The 21738-nt window shown below is 48.5% G+C and overlaps 1 protein-coding gene across 2 annotated transcripts in view; it reads right to left on the bottom strand.

Annotated features, from left to right (window-relative positions):
- Positions 1-11083: 11083 nt before the first annotated feature.
- Positions 11084-21738, bottom strand: part of LOC8025057 (cardioacceleratory peptide receptor) — a 222653-nt gene continuing 211998 nt past the window's right edge. Inside the window, exons 5-9 of one of the 2 annotated variants that reach the window (XM_029993681.3) lie at positions 20388-20666; positions 17521-17637; positions 16855-16967; positions 14251-14511; positions 11084-12081 (exon numbers count right to left, since the gene is read on the bottom strand). In XM_029993681.3, coding sequence (XP_029849541.2) covers positions 11521-12081; positions 14251-14511; positions 16855-16967; positions 17521-17637; positions 20388-20666 — 1331 coding nt within the window. In that variant the 3' untranslated portion in view covers positions 11084-11520. Of the gene's footprint in view, positions 12082-14250; positions 14512-16854; positions 17036-17520; positions 17638-20387; positions 20667-21738 lie in introns of both variants that reach the window. The other variant, XM_029993682.3, reaches the window with a different exon arrangement.

Genomic DNA, 21738 nt, shown 5'->3' on the forward strand with positions numbered 1-21738 from the left:
CGTCATGTTTCGGTACGTGTACTCTCATTTCTGAACCAATCGTGTACAGGAAATGCCCGGTGATTCACACTTTTGAGACAGTTCGACTGGTCCCGAAGCTCGTTGCGTCGGCAGTGTCCTGACTTAAAAGGGACAATAAAATGCATTTTCGGCTGAGATAAATGCTTTTAGATTGGGATTTTACAAATCGCATATCGTTTAGTAGGCCAAGACAGGACTAGTACACGAGGATAGAAAGCCAGAAGCCTGCTTTTCGGTACGAAAATTTGAAAATATAGTGGACTAATTCTTACCTTATTTTCATCGAAAGCTCGCTGCTTTTTCGGCGTGTGGCGGACGCTCTGGACAGCACGCTGGGAGCGTCTTCTAGAGAAAGAAATCATAACGCAGCTTTGGAAAGCGAGCACATCAGGTAGCGTAGGCGCGCGAACGCTGAGAACAGCACCAGGTTGAGAAAGCCGCAGAAGCTCGACTTCCGGCCGGCGTTCGCTGCCTTTGGTCGTGCTGTGACTTCGCGTGCGCATCAAAATTTATTTTGGTGCTCCGAACGTACCGAAAGCCAGCCGTGACAGCGGGCAGACGACGCAGATTACCATCGCGGAGCAGACGTAGACTAAGCCTAACGTGGCCGACCGAGCGGTGAGCAGACGATGAGGGCAGCGTCGGTGCGCAAGACTGTCTGGGATTGAGTTTTTTTTCCGCAGTCGCTGAGCATGACGTTCATGCTGGGCCCTGGGGTATTTATACGTTCTTGACTGTGACGCATCCGCGGTGCCAAATCCCGTCAGCCGAATCAAATGTTTGGCCGAACTCACCTCAGTCATTGGACAAGGTCACCGAGTCACTCGAACGTATGCGCTCGTCAACAATCAGTCCGTCGACGGGTATTTGGATTCGCGTTCGTGACCAATGAGTGCCGTGACGGTACTTTTTATCATCACCACGTTATCACTTGCGAGTGACAACTTCCAGGTGCGCTTCAAAAGCGCGGTGAAAGCTTGGAGTCATCGGTTCCGGTGAAATACTGCAGGGTGCGGCCGTAAGGACCAGCAGCAGCCTCGCAAAATTCGAAGTCCAAACGTGCGTAGCTGAAACTGGTCACGCGGACGTCGTTCCGCAAAGGGTTTGATACTTATGTTTTAATAGTTCGAGTCATAACCAGAGAAAGTAAAAGAAAAGAAAAAAAAAATATAGCAAAAGGGCGGCCGTGCATTTTGTTTTGGCTCGTCTGCATCCTGGTTTGCAAGCTCCGTTGCAGGTGGCGTGGTGAACGCGAAAACGCCGATAACGTCATTTATGAGAGGTTGCAGGCGACGAGCAGGATGACAGCCGATAAAGAATGGCATTAACGAAATACACGAACCATGATGCAAGTTCAGTCCATTTTTCTCCTCGATAAAAAAGATAAGTTCCAAAGCAGACGAGTGTTTGTTTCGTTTTGGCATGTGCCATCTGCTCGCGCACCTCTGCTTGCTTGCTTGCTCGCATGCGAGCGGAAGGCGCGTGGGGAGGAGCGAACGAATAACCGAACCAATCACTCAAAGAGCACGCGCCGTGATCCTGTTTTTCTTTTCTTTGCGGTTGTTTTAGCGGGTGATAGCAAGTGCACAGACGACGAGCGTCGTGACAATGCACTCTTGGCGCCTCCGTCGGACCGTAGCCTAGGCTGCAATCGGACTTCGAGTGAAAGCGAAATATGATCCGAGTGCAAGCGATGTTTAAGGAGGCAGCTCTGGCCCCAACGCTGGACAGCTGCTATTGCTGGCTGCGATATTTTACCGCAGAAAGTGTCGTCGACACTCCTTGGGTTTCCCGGGGCGGTCGTGGAGGACCCTAGAGGAGAAAGGAAGCGTGGGCCCCTGGTGGGACGTGGTCCGACCGAAGGCGATGGGTTCAAGTTCGCTGGACGCAGAAGGAAATTACGGCCGGTTGTGAACAGTAAAGAAAACGTCAAAATCTCGTAAAAAATTAAATTGAAGGACAGCGAGGTGTCTCGCGATTGCGTCATTCGAATGGGAGACGGTTGTGGGTGCTCCAAGAAGCAGACGTTGGTGCTTAAGCTCGAGACAAATGCGCGTCAAAACTGTCCGATCCGACCTGCGAACCGTGGGAAAAATGGCTGCTCCCCGACTCGACGCACATGACAGTTTGAGATACACGCTTCGGACGCGTGGGTATCCGTGCGGCAAACACCTGGGGAGTTTCAGTCGCATGTCGGAGCCGGACGGATCCCATCCGAAGCTCCAGTGCGGTTAAAACTGTCTTGTCCGATCGCCGTTGCTACAGTTCGCACGTCGGATCGCGAACAATTTTTACGCCTGTATGTCTGGCGCTTTAGAAACCAGTCAAGCTGCCTAATGTAGCTTTTTTTCCTTTGGGTCCCCCTGATTTGATAGAAATAAAGTTATTATTATTATTATGTATTATTATATGATGCTCTAACCGATGTTATGGCGACGTTACCCATGAGACTGGCAATGCAGTGTAGATTTGAGATAACTAACCAGCTACTCATACTGCCCTGCTCAAAAGTCGGCGTGGACGCGTGGGTGATGTGCTCCAGCGATGGATCGTTTTTCGTCTCAAGGCGACACCAAGCGGCGAAAGCTGCAAATGCGATTGTCGCCCGGAAGGCGTCCGGAACGCCTGTTAGAAAAAGCTCGAGGAGGAAGACAATAGGTCAATTTCGGCACTCTGGTTGGTGTAATTTTAAAGACGTCGCGTCGGCTGATATACGGAAGAAGGCAAAGAGGGGAGGCACGTAGCTTATAGGTAAACAAGCCTCGGTGATCCACGCGCTAGCCTTTGCCCATCTTCGATTTTCGTTATGCTTATCGAGTAGCAAATCTGGGAGCCGAGTAAAGGCTAGGTTTTGAATCACTAAAGCTTGTTTAACAACATCGCAATCCCCCCTCCCCCGTAAACATAGGCGATGTGACGCCCGTGCAAACGCGCCAATCGGAGGGCTGATATCGGCTCGTTGCCCAACTATACGAGATTTTTTTAGAATGCGCTGCTCGGTCGATATTGGTGATCACTAAATTGGGACAGCCCGCTGGCAGCTGCGTTTGGCACATTGCTACGCTGCGTCAACGAATGACACCATTTTAACGGATTGAGCGCGATGCAGCTTATATATATATTTTATTCGTTTGACCCCGCGGTAGTAATTTGTCATTCGCAATTGACCCGCATAAACAGACGACCGCTCTCGAAAGGACACAGGGGAAAGCGACCGGGTAAACCGCCCGCACCATCGGTGTCGGGCGACCGGCGTCGATATCGCTTCCTAGAGACGCCTCGCTTGGCAGCCGGTGAAGAGATATGAATTGCGGGTCAGTTTCCTGTGGCTTTCCGGCAACACGTTTCTTTGGCACGAGCCAGTCGAGCACAATATAAAATATATGCATATATATATTCGTGTTAAGTTACTGACTATCAGGTTAAAAAGTGACCTACTTCAGTGCAAATACTCAACTCTGGAAAGTATTTGAGTAGAGTACAAAGTACACTCAAAGAAAAGTGACCCGTTTATTTGCAAGACACTTTTAAGGCCCTTGCACACGTGCGTTTGACTGCGACCAACCGATTTTTAAAGGGGCGATGCAACGATTTTTGTACCTTGCGCAAATACCGCAATTTAGAACCAATCCCTGACGTTAAAGACTTCGGGAATTCTCTTAATTGAATTCCAAGCTTCATGCTAAGCACGGATGTTCCGGTGACTTTCGACGTAAAAAGACAAAGGCTTCCGTAGCGTACCGTGACGTAAAAAAAAAAAATCGGGGTTGTGCGAAGTGGCCTTTAGCCGAGTAGAGTATTTGACTTCCGTACAGGTCTGGACACAGCAGGGCGGCGAGAACGTCGCTACACAACTTGTAGAGAGAGATCTTGCGACCAACCACCCAGTGGGGTGCGATTCCTGCGCCGACTCAACGCTATGCATATACAGTCGCCGGCCGTATAAGCTCCCCCGACCGAACGCCGCCCGCATCAGCGAAAATCCCGCACGCGGCGTGTCAAGCGTTGCCGCGTTTTGGGAGCCGGGCTATTGGGACCAAACCATTGCGTTATCAAAGGGGTGGACGCATAGCTTTTATCAGGATTCTAGCCTTTCGACGTGTGAATCACAAAAACGTGGCCGATTAGAATTGCCGTCTTCGGGTGTTGGCCCCAAGTGTTCGGAGATGATGTTATAACTGCTGATAAAATAGAGCTTGATTAAGGCGTAGATAAAGCGGCAGTGTTCGATCGATGCTGACAAATGTAAAAACCCTATGTTTGATATGATATTAGGCGTGACAACAATGATCCCTCGGCAAGCGAGAAGTGGCCGACCAGGAAGTCATCTGCAAAGTCATCGTGTAGAGAATTACCCATGGCGAAGCAACACGCTGCTGACTGCAGGACAACAGAGTTTCCTCGATAAAACGCGTGCGTGAGAAGTGCCTGAATCTTTATTCTGCTTCGACACAAATCATTTTTTTTGTTATCTATAGCATATCGTTATATATTAAATAAATTAGTTCAAAATCGCTTTTCATTGTCTAGTCTAGGTTTAAGAAGGATTGTAAGAAAAGGGGGGGGGGGGGGGGCTTGTGCGTAGATTACTCTTCGGGTAGGAACCATTTAAAATGACAAACCAGTTTCGCAAATAAAAAAAGTAGCATAAAACAGGTCAGAGATATTATGCAGTGAAGAACTTCGATAAGCCGTCAGCGTTTACCTACAACCAAAAGCGGGATTGTAATCGCCCGTGCTTCAGATTCACGTTCCAAAACGCGGAATGCTATTAAACTTCCTGCGTTCACCCATTTGACAGTGGAATGGTTTAGTCCCAATAGCCCGACTCCCACCAGAACGTCACAACGCAACGACGCGCCGCATGCGGGATTTTCGCTGCTCCGGTCGGCGTTCGGCCGGGGGAGCTCATATGGCCGGCGACTGTACATAATTGCAAGCGGGGTAACTAGACACCGCCATTTCTCAGCTTGTGCGAAAAGAAAGCTCGTGCCATTACAAGCTTGTCAAAGATGTGTTCACGCGCTCGCCGCACGTGTTTGCACTCATGGGGAACCAGGGTGGTAACGTTGCTAGGGGGGGGGGGGGGAAGGGGGGGGGGGGGGGCGCCGGGGGGGGGGGGGGGCGCCATGTTTCCAATAGACCTATCCAAACCTATCTCACCAACCAGTTTGACTACGCCACTGCTACCGCAATGCATCGAGGGAACTTTTGTCTTTTTGCACTTGCGATATCCTCGCAGGTGCTCTGCGCGTGTAGAGACGGAACGAGCACTCTCTTGCACTGCCGTCTGCCTCCTGTGAGCTAAAGTTATGGCGGCTTCAGGCGTGCGACGAACGCTCGATAAGATATGTCTATTGTCCTATACGCTATGCTCCATTTCATCAGCGCCAAAAGTGCTCCGTCACGGCCCTCGATCGTCTTTGCACGTTTGCCATCGCCGACGAGACCAATCACGCACACTGAACGCCGCTGTGATTCACGCTGCGCTTTCTTCTTTATACGTGATTGGTATAACCGGTAAAATCAAGCCCATAAATATAACAAAGAAACAAGCGCCATGACGATGCATTTATTAGCTCCATGATCCCTATAGGATCGCCGCGTTGACTGCGCTCACACATTAAGGGAAACGAGCATAGAATAATCAAGACCCACGAACGAGCACCCCTGTCCAAACGGCGTCTTCGCGCCATTTCACTGTGATGACGTCACAACTCTAGGTGGTAATTAAATCAGAGCTCTCTCCCCCCCCCCCCCCCCTCCAAAAAAAAAAAAAAAATCTGTTTGTACGCATTGACTATTAAGATTTGTTCGCTAGGCTGTGAAACGCTTTCAAAGCATACGCATTTTTTTTTTTTTTGCGGGATGTTAGGCGCATGCGTGCGTCCACGCTTAGTTACAACTTACAAGGCAGTTGTATCGACCTGGTGACAAGCGTCGGATACGTGCATACACAGGTTCACATTAATATATGTGGCTCGCGTTTGTGTTCATTTTTGTCACACGTGTAGGAACTCGTACGGCACGTTCTCTGCAGGGTTTCGAGCGAGTGCGTAATGTATCGTTTTGACGGCTATACAAGCTGGGATACGAATTTCTTAGTTTATTGATTCGCTTACAAGCGCATTTGCAGCGTCCGTTAGGCGGGAACACGGAAGGCACTGGAAGTGACTGCGAATGCGCCGAGTCGATACGCCCAAGAAAGGAAATGCACGTGAAGACCCGTTTCAATCTCTTGCTGAACGGACGAAAAAGGCGAGTGCAGGGTTCTAATTTCGGAGGAGTAAGCTATGGATTTTTAAATAAGCAGGGGACATGAGCTGCCCTTTCTTTCTAAATAACCTCGCAATAAGAAAGCATATGCGGGCATTTGATGATCAGCTGAATAAATGCAGACTCACCTCATTATCGCCCCACCACCAATCAGGTAGACGTGTGAGACGTTAAGGTCACCGCCTAAACAATCACCAAGCGAGAAAATATGAAGCCACGCACTTTACAGTGGTGAATTGGTTGGTAGGAAATATCAAAATTTCGAGTTTTTAAAACCTTTTTTGCGATAATTTTGTTGGAAGGAAATTTCTTTGTGGTGTTTTTGTATTGTTCCAAATCGTTTCTTTTCATAAAAGTACTTCCTTTTTTTTTTTTTTGGTCTAGGCAGCATTTAACGCGTATTTCTTTTGTAATTCTAACTCTAGAGCGGGCAACAATATTTCCGGGTAATAAGACACGCCACTTTCGAAGGCAGCGTATCGACCGAAAACAAAAGCGGAAACAGTCGGTGCGTTTAATGTGGGTAATGGAGCGTCGTACGCGAGCTCTGTATAAGATGTCGCGCGTAATGCGATCCACCCGCAGGCTTTCCAGTCTCAAGGAGCGCGCCTAATGGATGCGCCGTCTTCAGCCGAGGGAAACTAGGTCTCGTTCAGCTTCCCCCAACTTGGAAGGCCTCTTGGGCCTCCCTCGCTCTCAGAGTGCCTCGGCGACACGCGCGTGGCGGGAATTCACGCGCTCCTCCAGCGCACTTGGAAGAGCCGTTAGTGTCCGAGAAAGACACCGGGACTTCAGCTCTTGACAGGAACACAGTCAGTAACACCTAGAGTACAAGGGCTGCGCCTTTCATGCCTAAACGCCGTCACTAGTGGATCCTCGCAGCGCCATCTATAGGTGGCGTCGGCATCGCCGCCAGCGCCGCTCTTATCAAGGAGCGAGATGCTGCCACGCGACAACACCAAGACGGACGGGTATGCCGCCTTGCGGTGACAATCATCAAGTTTCAGCGTGTTTTCCGCTAGGGGGTGGGTCTGGGATCCACTAGCAACGACGTCATAAGTAGGCCTTGGTTTTGAGGTGGTGGTGCCCCACGTGTGGACTTCAGGGTTCTGGCATTCGTGCAGCCGGGCAGAGACTCGGCCGTGCAACCTAGCCACGGCAATCTCTGCGCTGAATCACGAAGTTTTGTCTGAAATCCCCGAAAACGGCTTTCGCGTCCTCCATAAGGGTTAAAACCAGAGCCGTATATAAAGAGAGTTTGGCTGTTCATCGGGAAGTATAAGAGGCAAATAAGGAGGCGCCATTAACCGAATGCGGACTGGGCGTGTTTTAGGGCGCCTTCACAAACCTGAATGTGGCCAACCAGAAGCCGCAAATATTACCCTGGCGGTGGTTGCGAGAAACGAAATTAACAAGCTCGTCGAAGTAACTCTCGGTGACTGAAAATAGGGTGCACGTGATGTTTCGATCACGCGGTCATCCTAAACCATGGTGGAAGAATGCGACTAGCGGAACGATCGGCATAATCCGCACGCCAGGCGCCAAAGGCCGCGAATGTGCCGTCCGGGCGGTCACACTCTATCGGAGCAGAACAGAGCTGAGCGGCGCACTCGTTTCTCACATCTTCCTGCATGATCATAATCCAAACACCACGTGCGCACTATTTTCAATCATGAAGGGTTACTACGTTCAACTCTTACGCGCTCATTAAAACCATGTACATATGATTAAAACTGTTTCTCGCTTCCACCATTAGGGGATTTTTTTTCCGGCTTCTGGTTGGTCAAGAGAGCACGTCAAGCCCGCTTTCTGCGTCTGGTGCACAACCTAGTTCTGCCCGCGCCTCACATTGACCAAACTCTCTTTATACACGGCTCTGGTTAAAGCCGCTGATATCTATGACTATTTGCTGGATCGTGCTTTCCCATTCCCCGAATGCGGCCACGGTCGGCCACATTTTTGGTAGAGTTATAATATCTCTAGCCACACCATAGCAGTGTGGTGGCGCAATCAACCGCCCGTTAGACAGAGTACACGTTCTCCACCCACATCTGAAGGATCGCGATGCGACTTTGTGGAAATCTTGGGAACAAATAAATATTTTTCCCCAAACGTATCCCTGCGCGAGGATATTTACAAAACACTGAATACTTACCGATGATGAGTTCTTGTCATTACGTGATCTCGGCGATTTGATCAGCACGCCGCACAACATGGCGGCATAGTCGACCTCCTTCTGTCGCGACCAGTTTAAAGAATCTGCTTCAGCGACTTCAATCAAGCACGAAACATCATCCACAGTACAGTGTACTAGACGCTCGGCTATTTTTATGGTAGTCTGCCGGCACAGCGCTGTCCGCCATATTACTACGATGGCTAGAGATAATATAACTTTACCGAAAAGATGGCCGACCGTGGCCACATTCCTGTGCATAGGCAGGGCTGGGAATACGCGATCCAGCAAACATTCATAGAAATCAGTGGTTAAAACGATCAAAACAGTCTTCGAGAGAGATTGTGATGCGCGCGGTGGTCGTGCGGCTTGGAATGGACAAGCGCCACGCACGTTCTGTTGTGCGCGTGCGAGGGCGAAGACAACGAGAGATAGAGAGAGAGAATCCGCTCGATGTTGTTTGGAACGCGAGACCACGCTGGAGGCGCACGCAGGGTGCGGAAGTGGAAGCCTTCGGATGACAGACCCGAGCTCTCCGGACTTCCCCCTGACCTGGGCTGGCTGGCTAGAAACAGCGTCTCAGGTCAGACTGGAGGAAAGAAAGCACCGCCAAAGCCAGCGCACGAACTGAGCTGGGCCCATAGCCTCCTCCCTTTTACTCACAAAGCCTGGCAGTTCGGCGACGGAGCCATAGAGTGCCCGGTCGCAGATTTGGAGGGCGAGGAGCTGGTAGCACAGAGCATCAAAGAGCCATTTCTCGGGGAAGCTGGACGTCAGTGCACAGCTTTTGCAGCGGCGAGGACCCGAAACACGGTTTCCGGTCTTCGCGTCTCGCCGCAGCGGGGCGCCAGTCACGTGGCTCTCCTTTCATCCGCTGTCTGCGGCTCCCCCTTTTTCATCTCGGCGGCCGCTTCTCTTGACGATCTGCCAGGCTTTGTCAGTATCACCGTGGTCAGTATATAGGAGGCTATGGCTGGACTCAAGCTGCGTCTCAAGACGCTCGCTCGCCCCAGCCTCTGCAGTGCTTCATTTCACCCAGTCTCAGCTAATACGCTGTTTCTAGCAAGCCGACCCTGGCCTTCGGCCTTAATCAGTCCCAAGCCTCCGCGTTATGCCGGAGTATGTGTGTTCCCCAAGTAAGGTAATAAAATAATAAAAAATAAGTCAATTTATTTTTATTTTAAAATCAGAATAATTTTATTTAAATAATTGTAGCTAGAGGATAGTGACTCTTTATCACTACGTGTATTGCTACACATTGAAAATCGACTCATCAGTCCGTCCAATCACTGATAACAAATAAAGTGGTAAAAAATTACTGTAAATAGAATCTTTCATTAACAACTTTTTATTATTACCGCCATAATAAAGTAAGAAAAAAAAATTTCCAAGTAGCTAGAAAGCTTCATTTACTTTTTCCACGTTCTGATTTGCTTGCAATAGGTTGTTACCTAACTGACGAAAGATTTGGAAGGTAGAAATAAAAAATAAATCTCATTGCTCCGATTTGCTCAGAGGAGCACTCAGAGGAGCTCAGAGGAGCACTCGCTCAGAGGGCTGTTTTCTTGTGCACCATTTTGATATCAATCTCTCCTGCTTGATGATTCTTTGAATTCGGTACGAAACAAATGCATGTAGAAAGAATCGAAATAACATACACTTTGGAAGAAGAAACACAAAAAAAAAAACTTGGCGATTTTTTTGCAAGAAAGGTTTCATTTCAATCATCGTAGTAAAACTGGTCTGATTCAAATCACAATTCAAATCATGATATAAATTATCCTAATTTTGATTCTCCCCCCTGTTCCCGGGGCACCTGTCAAGGCACGGCCTTCCCCTCAACACGACACCCCGAACGGTCGGCGTCTACACCGTACTGCACTCGCAACCGGCTTGAACCGCGCCCCGCAGCGCGTCAGCAACTCCAACGCTCAAGCACCCAAGACATCCAGCGCGCAGGAAGACTAGTACCGGTGCCTTCGTAAGCTATAGCGTTCCTTCTTATTATTGTAATTCCTTTCGCGATTCAGTGCGTCTGCGCAGACTTCGCACATGTTCGAACGTTTACGGTGTGTTACTTATCCAGTGCCTGTTGTTTTATTGTGCTTATTATTGTCTCGACTCAATGTTCGGTCGTGCATGTGTCAAACGGCCTATTCGTCATTCATTACGAGAATCCCATCCCCGAATGTATTCCATTCGCAACCTGGAACCCCTAAATTATTACGGAGATAAATCAGGCCGACCGAGCTTCTCGATACCGACTCTAATGTTAAGCGAGTTGCAGTTTTGAAAATAATCTATCGACATTGGCGCCCGCCAACCACTAGACACAAAACGGCGGCGCCTACAATATTGTTGCGGGATGGAGTGCCGACACGTTCTTGTTTGGTGGCTCTAGCTGTTCCTGTAGGTTTAGTTCTCACCATGGCCGCATGCGACGTAAAGGTCGGATCTCCTCCAGGTGGCGCGAGCCGCCGCCAGATTAAGACTATTCAGCCGTAGGCACGTAACAACGGTATCCACCCAACCATCCGTCCACCCATCTATTCACTCATCCTCCCCAAATAGATAGTTGAAGGCAACGGCCGGTGTGGCCGTTGCCTTCGACCGGGACACACAAAAATACCGGGACACAAACCGGGACACATGAAAATACAATTTTTAGTTAACGAATATCCCACACGTGACATTCACGAAGTAACGGAGAACACAGCAGAGGGATCTCGCATTCCAGGAGCCTCGAGGCGGTCAGCAGGAGAGGGACGAGGGGCGCCTTCTCAGCAGCTCCTCTTGAACAAGGCCATACAGCTGGAGTTCTGACGTCACCCACAAGAGGCCAACGCGGGCGACGAATTGGACACGAGTGGGGCATCAGCATTCGGCTGAGAGTCGTGTTTTCGCTTACCGTAGACAACACTGTAGACACTTTCGGCAAACACTGTTTGAGGCGTGTTTTTCTTCTTTTGTTTTTGTTTGACGGCCCTGTCATAGTGGCCCTACAAAAACTCTCTGCGTACATGTTGCAAGCATGTACAAAGCGAATTCGCTTAATTCGCATATAAAGTAAACCCGCTTAATTCGAACCTGCTTGATATATTTCTTTCATCGCGTCTGCAGAGAAAGTCAGCCTCCTTTGTATGACGTGTAAGCAGTGGGACTGCGGCTTTACCAAACACGACCCCAAACCGAACACTGAGGCAGTGCACGTTTACAGTCTCTGTTTCGCTCCCTTCGGGCCTTCGGCAGGTGACGTAGAAGGCCTCGATGTCTAGGAGGCCTTCTGAAGGAGGGCACACCGTTGGGGACGGGCTGGCTGGACGGGTCGAGGGTGAGAAGTTTGCTCGGGGTGCCAACGATGGGAAGTCCGAGCAGTCTGTTACTGGGCTAGGTGGCGCGAGCTTCCGCCCGTTATCAAGGGTACAGCCGTTAACATCCATCCATCCATCCGTCGAGTGCCGCCGCCGAGCGACGGACGTTCGGTCACCCACCGCTCCGTGTCGCTTCCGTCGACGACGCTGCTTTCTGCTCCGACGAGTCACGCGGCACTCTGTCCAATCGCGGAGGGCGTCCGTCGTCACGTGAGCGTTCCGTTGTGTCCTTCGGGAGACCTGAGTGGCGGGTCAAATAGGCACCCCGGATTAGATAACGATTAGAATTATCTATTCTGAGGGCGCAGGCTGGATTCTAGTGCTACTTCAACGTTCAACTGGGAGCCGTGTGCCAGCTCAACGCTGACGCACACTCTAAAAAAGTCTGGAGCGTTTACTTTCCTGCAAAGCAGGTGGTAGAGCCAATCGCTGTGCTGCACGGAGGAAGCACAGCGAATGACGAGGCTTGTAATATAAACACAAATTAAAAAAAACAAAACACAGAAGGACCCATTGGTGGATTCTTAGAGAATGCGTTAGCATGACTTTTGAGAAACGCCACATACGTCTCCCTTTGGGAAACGCTAACACTGACGCCTCCACTTTTCTGTTTTGGCTTTCTCTTTTGATTCCTCTATATTTTGCTGCTTCTTTTTAGATTCGTTACGGGGTCAGTGTTAGCGTTTCCCAAGGGTCATGCTAAAGAATTCTTCAAGAATCCGCCGATGGATCTTCCTTTAATTTTTTTCATACATTTTCTGTTTTGCCCGTAAAAGTACATCGACCCCCTTGGATACAGTCATCCGTGGAAAAAACCTCATCCATACGACTCATGGAAGGAACCGCACCTGCATCACTAGTGGGGGGGACCGCATCCATCGTTTTAATTACACACACCCATCATACCCACGCACCGCCACTACGGAAACCCAGAGCGAAGAATAACCGGTGACGGCAGAGGAGGCAACTGAGCACGGCCGCATTCAACCGCGACGCAGCGCGTCCTCTTTGGCCTCGCACTTGCTGTGAGCGCGACTTCGACGAGAACGAAAGCGCACGTTTCGAGGGAACCCGGCGTTGTCTGTCAGTTTGTCAGCGCCAGGGAGAGAGGGAGAGGTTGACACGTGCTCACGTCAGCGCTTCGGACCAATGGGAACGTCGCACGCGTCACCCTCTCCCCTTCCTTCTCCCTCTTTCCCCGGCGCTGACAAACGAAAGACACCGCCGAGTTTTCGTCAAAACAAACGTTCTAATGGTAACGCATAAAAAAAAAAAAAGTTTGCGCCCTGACTATACAGCACGTTGAAACGCCATGCTCAGGTCGCATCGAATACTTTTTTTTTTTTTTTTTTAGGTCTACAGATATCAGCCTTGTCACTGACCGAGCTTCCTCCGTGGAGCGCAGCGATTGGCTGTTTCGAATGCTTTGCGGGAAAGTAGACGCTTCAGGTTTCTTAGATTGCAGGAAAAAAGTTTCACATGAAGTCCGGCAGCAGCTGCGTACGCTACGACCGACTAACCACTCGCGCACAGAAATAAAGCGCACAATAGTGGGACATTCGATGTGCACGATTGGTTTAGGCAGGGATAGCAGACGTAAGAAAGACGACGAACGCATTGACGACACACGTTTGGCGCTGCCTGCTTGAATCCATCGGATCATATGCCGTCGGCTGTGGTCTTATACTTAAGCCGGAGTCTCACTGGTCACACATCATACAAGAGACACGGAGTTTCTCCGCGGACATGATGGAAGATTTATCTGCAGACACCCCTCATGCTGCTTTGTCTGCTTCATACGTAAGTGCGCTTAGAACATGTCTGAGGACATTTTTTAAAACGTGAATGTTTTGTGTCGCAGAAAGGTCGGCGTCGCCGTCGGTGGCATTGTGACGGGAAAATCCTGATTGGTCGATAGGGTCATGACGTCACACAAGATGACATCGCGCGGGAATTTTAAAACAACCCATGACGCTCACGTGAAACGTGACGTCACGCGTGGAAACGAAAGGGATTAAAACGTGACATGTAATGCGCATGAAAGGTCACCGCATGTCTCAAATGATCTCACTTCTTGACGTAATTCATTTGCCTTAAAAAAAAAATTGAAGCGTTTTAGGCGGGATTCGAATCCACGACCCTTCGGTTGCGAGTCAGACACGCTACTGACTAAGCCACGCAAGGCACGCTTGCACGCTTGAACGGCGAACGAGAAAGTGATAACGTTATCGTGTTCCACCCTTAAAGGCGAAGCTTAAGCGTCCTCCAAGTATTTGTATGACCAATGGGGCAAGGACGAAGGACGCGTCAGACAGTGTCTGCTGGCTGTCTCTCGCAGGGTGTATCAGCGGTGTGACAACTGGTTTAGGGTGAAACGGAGGGGGGTAAAGTCAGGTGCTCCCCACCCACCCGACGTCCGGCCGTCCCGGGGGTCAGACGTGCGAGTTCCGGACGTGCGCGTCGGTCGAGTCCGTGCTCCGGAGCAGCGTGCCGCGGCGGTGCTGCCGGAGCTGGAGCCGTGTCGAGGAGCGCTGCTGCTGCTGCAGGGACTCGGTCATCGTGCTGCACTCCGAGGGTCGGCTCACAGTCTGCTCGCGCCACGAGCGCCGGGGTGTCGACGGCCACCAGCCGCACAGGCGCTCGGCCAGGCAGTTGCAGAGCCCCACGGACCTGGAAAGGGGAGATCGCGCCGCTCACAGCTATACGGCCAGCAAGTGCTCCAAAACACACGTCTTTGACACATCGGGAAGGAAAGAAGGGGCACGTCAATCGCACGACAACGTGTCACGCTAGCACGCGGGGACGCCAGGACGCACGCGTCTTTGCGGCGACTCTCGCCAAGTCTGTTTGCCGCTCAGTGATCGTCGGGGACCCGCTGAAGATGACGTTATAATCAGGCCTTCTCGATCCGTGCTCAACGCGAATGAACGAGCCCCCCAGCTAAGGAAAGCTCTTGCGAACAATTTTCAAAAGGTCCGTAATGTTTCTGCGGGTTCCAAGGCGCCCGCGTGGAACGGGACTCGTCCGACTCGCTCGCACACATCACGTAACGGGCCGTTCAGACACTTGCAACCGAGTACGACCGAGAGAGACCAGACTAATTTTTAAGGCTCTTGTGACATCTTAGGAACGGATGCGCTGCTGCGGAGCTGGTCCTAAGAAGTCGCAAGAGGCTTAAAACCTGCCTTGTCTCTGTCCGTCCTACTCTGTTGCAAGTGTGTCAACGGCGCTTAAAGGCCCGTTCACACTCTTGCGACCGAGTAAGACCGAGAGAGACCAAACCGGTTTTTAAGCTTCTTGCGATCTCTTAGGACCAGCTCCGCTGCAGCGCATCCGGTCCCAAGAAGTCGCAAAAGGTTTAAAAACCGGTCTGGTCTCTCTCGGTCGCAAGAGTGTGAACGGCACACTTGCGGCCTCTGAGAACCGGGTGCCTTTGAACCTCTTAATGCCAGTTCACACTCTTGTAGCCGAGTACGCCCGATAGAGACGACACCTGTTGAAAGTTGAAATCTCTTAAAATTTCTTGGGACGAGAGAGCACACGGCACGCTGGCGCCATCTATGCGGTGACCTTGGAACTGCATTTCACAAAGAGCGAAGGTTTTGCGGGATTTCCGAGGTCAAATGTGCGTAATACCTATGAGAAAGGCTCGCTTATAGCGTTGACAAAAGTTTTTCGAGCCAAGAAAGAAAGGATAACGCGCGAGAGAAATAGAAAATATGCCGGACCGCCAAGTTTACATTGCTACCCAATAGATGGAGCCAGTGTGTCGTCTTGTAAGATATATTAAAGCCCCGTTCCCACACTTGCGGCCTCTTAGAACACGGTGCCTGGAACATCTTAATAACCCTTATAACAACTGGGCACACTAGTGCCATCTGTTGGGTAGCAGTGTAAACTTGGCGGTCCGGCACACTTTCTATTTCTCTCGCGCACTAACCGTTCTTCCTTGGCTCTAAAAACTTTTGTGAACGTTATAAACGGGCCTTTTTCATAGGTATCACGCACATTTGACATCGAAAATCCCGCAAAACCTTCCCTCTTGTGAAATGCAGTTCCAGGGTTACCGCATAGATGGCGCTAGTGTGCCAGTGTGTTCTCTCGTCCTAAGCAATTTTAAAGGGCAACTCCGCTTCTTTTCCAGTAGTGCAAAACTATACAGTTCTCTTTGTTATCATCTACAAAACCCCCATGGCAAATATTACGACGGAATTCCGCCTAGAAGTTCATTAAAATCGCTGTCAAAGTTTGACAAGCACGAATCCGCTGGTTTCGGATGAGACGTGCGGGCCAGACAACACTGCCCGGCTGCATTTCCGCTTCCTCCAAATTTCTTCTCCCGGCACGTCCGCGACGTCATCAAGCATGTACAGCTTCTTCTTCTTTTTTTTTTTTTTCAATTTTGTTTTTTATCCCGGGGAGAGCACGGGTGGCGCCAGCGCCGTGAAAGACGTGAGTGTACTGATAAGCCGATCGCCTCGTTGAGCGCGGCTTGTGTTACATGGCATACTTTTGAACACCAATTAAAAGGAGGAGAGGGAAGCTGCTTTTGTAAGAATTTTGAGTGACAGGTTAATCTTCTATAATCTTCTGGGAGGAGAATAGCGACGCCTGTGCTAATCCAGGAGGCGCAAAGGAGGATCCTGATAAGAGGGGAGCTCCTTCTTCCCCTTGTATATCACGTGGGTGTACATGCTTAGTGATGCCGAATATACAATGTTGTCCGGCTTTGCCACCGTTTCGGTTTCAGTTTGTGATCATGGCTAGAGTAAAATTACACGAAAAATATTTTATTTTTCGCGAAACAAAAGATTGGGGATTGTTTTTGAGTGCTTCAAAAAGCAAAATCGGCCACTATCTCAAAATTTTTGAAATTAAGCGGAGTTGCCCTTTAAGAGGTTTCAACTGGTCTCATCTCTCTCGGTCGTACTCGGTTGCAAGCGTGCGAACGGGCCATGCGAGACGACGAAGCTCTTCTTGGAACAGTAGCGCGGGCCGGCGCGGACAGCTTGCCTGAGATTCCTGCAGAGGTTTGTGGAGAAGAGGCAGTAGATGACCGGGTTGGCGACGCTGTTGAGCGGCGCCAGGCTCTGTACGAAGGTGGACACAGCAATGGCCGTCTGCGTCTGCGACGTGTAGCCGTACACCTGGAGCAGGTCGTACACGAAGTACGGGCTCCAGCACAGGATGAACACTGCGCAAAACGGGCGGGGACTCGCCGGTGAGGAACGGATTCACGCTGGCACGTCACGTGGCCACTGTCCGTCACGTATCGCCCGTCATGTTTGGGATGTATCGTTGGCTCGATACATCTCGCACTTTGGTAGAATACTTTGCAATAGTCATGTTTATTAAGGACTGTATAAGTGTGTATTTCTTGCACGAATGTGTCACGAAATGTTTTTTGTATGTAAATTTATGTGTATATTTCTTATTATTACTGCGTATATTTGTTTGCTGCTTTGTGTACGTTTTCAGATTTATCACTTTCTTGCAATAATCCCCTCTGGGCGCTGCAGGGTAAATTAATAATTATTCATTTGATCCTCGAATTATTGAAAAACGAATGATGTAATTAATGCACTAATAAAGTAAAAAAGACGAAGAAGATATTTGGGTGTAGTAAAAAACCAAGCCCGTGGCACAAAGGCAGACAAAGTGGGTAGGAAATGGACCCACCGAAGACGATGATGAGCGTCATTTTGATGGTCTTAATCTTGGCTTTGGGGATGACACCGCGAGAACTAGTCCTCTTGGTGTCCGAGTCAGGTTCGCCCGTCTTGTGGTTGTTGGACCCTGCGTTCACGTCGCCGTCAGCCATCCGAGTGGACAATATATCAGTAACGGTCGTCCCTTTTGTCCGTGAGGCACGATGGGGCTAATTTTTGCCACCTAAGTCTTCATTCGTTGTAAATTTGCGGGTGTATTACACACTGAGATATTTGTATCGCTTATCTTCCTTTGTTTTAGAGCAGTGAGGATATGCAGCTTATTGAACAAAATAAAAATGTCAATCGCCCCCCCCCCCCGCCAAAAAATAAATAAAAATAAAGTGTATACGAGAGAAACAAAAGAACGAAATAACATATTGCATTTTGTAAAATGATTTGTCGTTCATTTCCAGCTCCACTTATTTACTCGCGAGATTGTATTTCCCGAGCTGCCATGTATAGGCAGTCGTTCAAATAGTGTAGGAGATGAAGGGGGAAAAAATAAAACATTCAAATATCCGAAGCTAGACCATATCAATCAATCAATCAATCAATCTTTATTTTTTGCCTTTTAGCCAACGGTGCCCCATACAAAAAGCTGCCAAAGGCAGCTTGACCGGGTCTGGGGACCGTTTGGAGATTGGCAGCAGGACTAACTTTCAAAAAAAAAAAATAAAACACACTGAAATATTTTTATACAAAATACCAAAATCAAAATACCAATATTTACCAAAAATACTAAGGTCGCATACAAGCCCACAAACCAGAAAAATATACGCACAGCTTCTGTTCATAATATCTACAAAATATAACACTTTTTAAAAGAGACATGCGGTTAGCAAGAAGCGATATATCAACAACAAAAAAAAAAGCGTACGCAGCCATTTTTCACATTACACAGAAAAAACTTTTTAACAAGAATAGATATAAAACACCATAAAATCATTTCACATTTATTTAAACACAATGTCCGACAGGACTATAAGAAGTACATCAATAATAATTTCCTTCCCATGTTATATATATCAATATTGTTGGTAAGTAAATGGCTAAGTGATGAAGGTAGACGATAAGCGATTGACTGATAAGTATAATTAGTACGAGCTCGAGGTATGATCCATCTTTCCGAGAGGCGCGTGTTGATGCGATGAGGATGTTCGGAGAGGTTCGCCATTTCACATAAAAACAAAATATGGTCAGGAGTTCAAAAGCGGAAACTATGCAGCAGTCTATAGTCGTACATCTTTTCAATGGTAATTACTTTATATTGGGCAAAAAGGGGCTTTGTATGAGCCATGTAGTGTTCATTGGCAATGTAACGGAGCATTTTCTTTTGAAGTAACGTAAGCTTTTTAATATTTATTTGAGTAGTCTTCCCCCAAATAAGATGACAGTAATTGATGTAGGACTGAAATTGTGAATAGTAAATTTGTAGTTTAACATTAACTGGAAAAACAGAGCGACAGTGTGACATGATTCCAACCACTTTGGACAGATTCTTGACGAGATAATCGACATGGTCATTCCACAAAAGATGCTCAGAAAAAAATTATTCCGAGCGTTTTATGACTTTTTACTAACTCAATTGGTGCAGAACCAATTGTAATGTTGTTGTTAATGGCTACAGCTTTGTTCTTCGGTCGAAAAAAAAAATAGCCTTTGTTTTCTGGATGTTGATCTTAAGGCCATTGCTGTTGGACCAGATAAAAAACCGGCTAAGGACATTGTTTACGTCGGCTATTAATTTTTCAACATTCGTTTCAGCAAGAAATAGGCTCGTGTCGTCAGCATATATTATATATTTTATTTGTTTATTGGTGTTGACGATGTCATTAATATATATGTTACATAACATAGGCCCAAGAATACTGCCCTGGGGGACACCACATCGCACTTTAAGAAAAGGTGATGTATGACCGTCGATCACAACACATTGGGCACGTTGCTCAAGATAAGAGTAAAAAAGAGATAGGGTTACGCCACGGACACCGTAGCAGTATAGCTTATCTAATATAATTTTATGGTTGATGAAATCGAATGCCTTACTAAAATCTATGGATATGCCTAGGGTAAATAATCGCTTTTCTATATTTTTCAAAATAATTTCCTTTTGTTGAAGTAATGCAGATTCTGTAGACTTTCCTTTACGGAAACCAAATTGACAATCCGTTAACACAGAATGCTTATTAAAGAAAAAGTTTAGGCGTTTTAAAATAATCGTTTCAAGTCCTTTGGAAAATACTGGAAGTATAGAGATAGGTCTGTAGTTCGTTAGGAGATTTCTGTCTCCTCCTTTAAATATAACAGATACTTTAGCTAATTTCATTTTACGGGGAAATGTTCCTGATGACAAGGCAAGGTTCAAAATGTGCACCAAGCAAGGTGCGATGTTATTAAGAACAAATTTCACAGGCCTAACTTGTAAGTCATCTGTATCGCAGCTTCTACTGTTGCTGAGACCCGCAATCGCGTTATATACTTCGTGTTCATCAGTCGGCGTTAGAAAAAGTGTCTCGTGTAATGTGCGTTCAATAAAGTTTGAAGCATTGACATTTTGTGGTGGTGGATTTAAATTTACAAAAGCTGTGTTAAACTGTTCTGCTAACAACGTTCCCGACGGTTTTAGTCGCACGCGTGGCCAAAGTCACCGTAAGCTCATTAAAGAACATGTGGCTTAACTATGTTCACGCGTCTTTCTTCGCGATTGGTTCTTCGGTGTTCTCGTCTGTAAATGCCGCAATTTTATTGGCTGCCGAGCGAGGAGCTTGCCACACCCTGCAAGCTGTCCGTGACCCCATCTGAGAGCTCGCTATTCGACAAGGGCGTGCGGCCCACCTGTCTTGGCGGACGGCAGCTTCGGGTAGGAGAGTATCTTGCTCTTGGTCCAGATGGTGTAGACGATGACGGAGTAGCAGGCGGTGATGACTAGGGCCGGCACGAAGAAGAGCGAGCAGGCGACCAGGGTCATGTACAGCTGCCACTGCCACAGCTCCAGCTCGATCCAGCACTGGAGCCGGCCCCGGACCAGGGCTTCGCGGCTCAGGAACACCGCGGGCACCGACATGGCAGACGAGGCGCCCCACGCCAGGCCCACCAGGCACCGGGCACGCTTCCCTGCCGTAGTCCGGAAGGGACGTTTCTTTTGTGATTTCGATCGGCATCCACGTTACTTCCCAATGGGCAATTTTCAAAAGTCCACCGAGCAACACTGGCAATCATCACTGAATAAATGTTGGTCTTTTTAGACCTAGGCTAGGTGGTGCAAGCTACCGCCTGTTACAAAGGGTATAGCCATTAACGTCCATCTATCCGTCCATCCATGAACAAGAAGTGCACAATTGGATCCGAATCCTCGCTGAGCGCTGACGCAAACCTCCTGTCCAGTGATCCGCATTGGCGCGGACTTCTTATGTGGAATTAATCTTAACAAAACACCCCAATCTCAGAAATGTGTCCCTTTGTCCGTCCACTCCCCCGCTAAATTTAGCGGAGAAATTGAAGTCACGTGACGTCAGGGTATCACGTGACACAAAGCCGTGACGCCATATTGTCACGTCACGTGACCACCAGGCGTGACGTCAGGTCACATTGGACACCATAACCTAGCACCGAGACGTCAATTTCCCCGCCAAGTTTAGCGGGCAAATTAACGTCACGTAACCTGAAGTAATGTGACGTTAGGTCTCGTGATGACGTCATGTGACTTTGGGCCAGGTGATGTGACGTCACAGTGTCGAGTCGTGATGTAACGCGATATCATTGCGTCACGTGTGGTGACTTCAATCACGCCGCAAAACTTAGTGGGGAACTTAATGAAGAATATAAATGTTTCGTTTTCCCTCCGTCGAAACGAATGTCTAATGCCTTTTAAATAAATTTAGACGATCCCTCCTTAATTACTGCATTATTTTTATAATAGGACTTTGAGGATATCGGTATCTGTCTGGTATTTGTTCCTTATTGGGAACGAAATGTCACCGACAGGAATTAACTCAGCGTCTCAGACGGCGTCGTAGGCACACAGAGCAACACCGTCAGCACGAACATGTAATTGCCTGGTTTTGTTTTTGTTTTTATGTTTGATTTGAAAGGCCGTACGACAAGGATGGTAGATAGTGTTTATTGAGGCTTTCAACTTGAGAGGTAAACGTTTTGTATTCGTCTATGCAAAGAATGCGAAAAAGCG

Source organism: Ixodes scapularis, unplaced genomic scaffold (assembly GCF_016920785.2).
Source record: "Ixodes scapularis isolate PalLabHiFi unplaced genomic scaffold, ASM1692078v2 PGA_scaffold11__112_contigs__length_91849675, whole genome shotgun sequence".
Lineage (NCBI taxonomy): Eukaryota > Metazoa > Arthropoda > Arachnida > Ixodida > Ixodidae > Ixodes > Ixodes scapularis.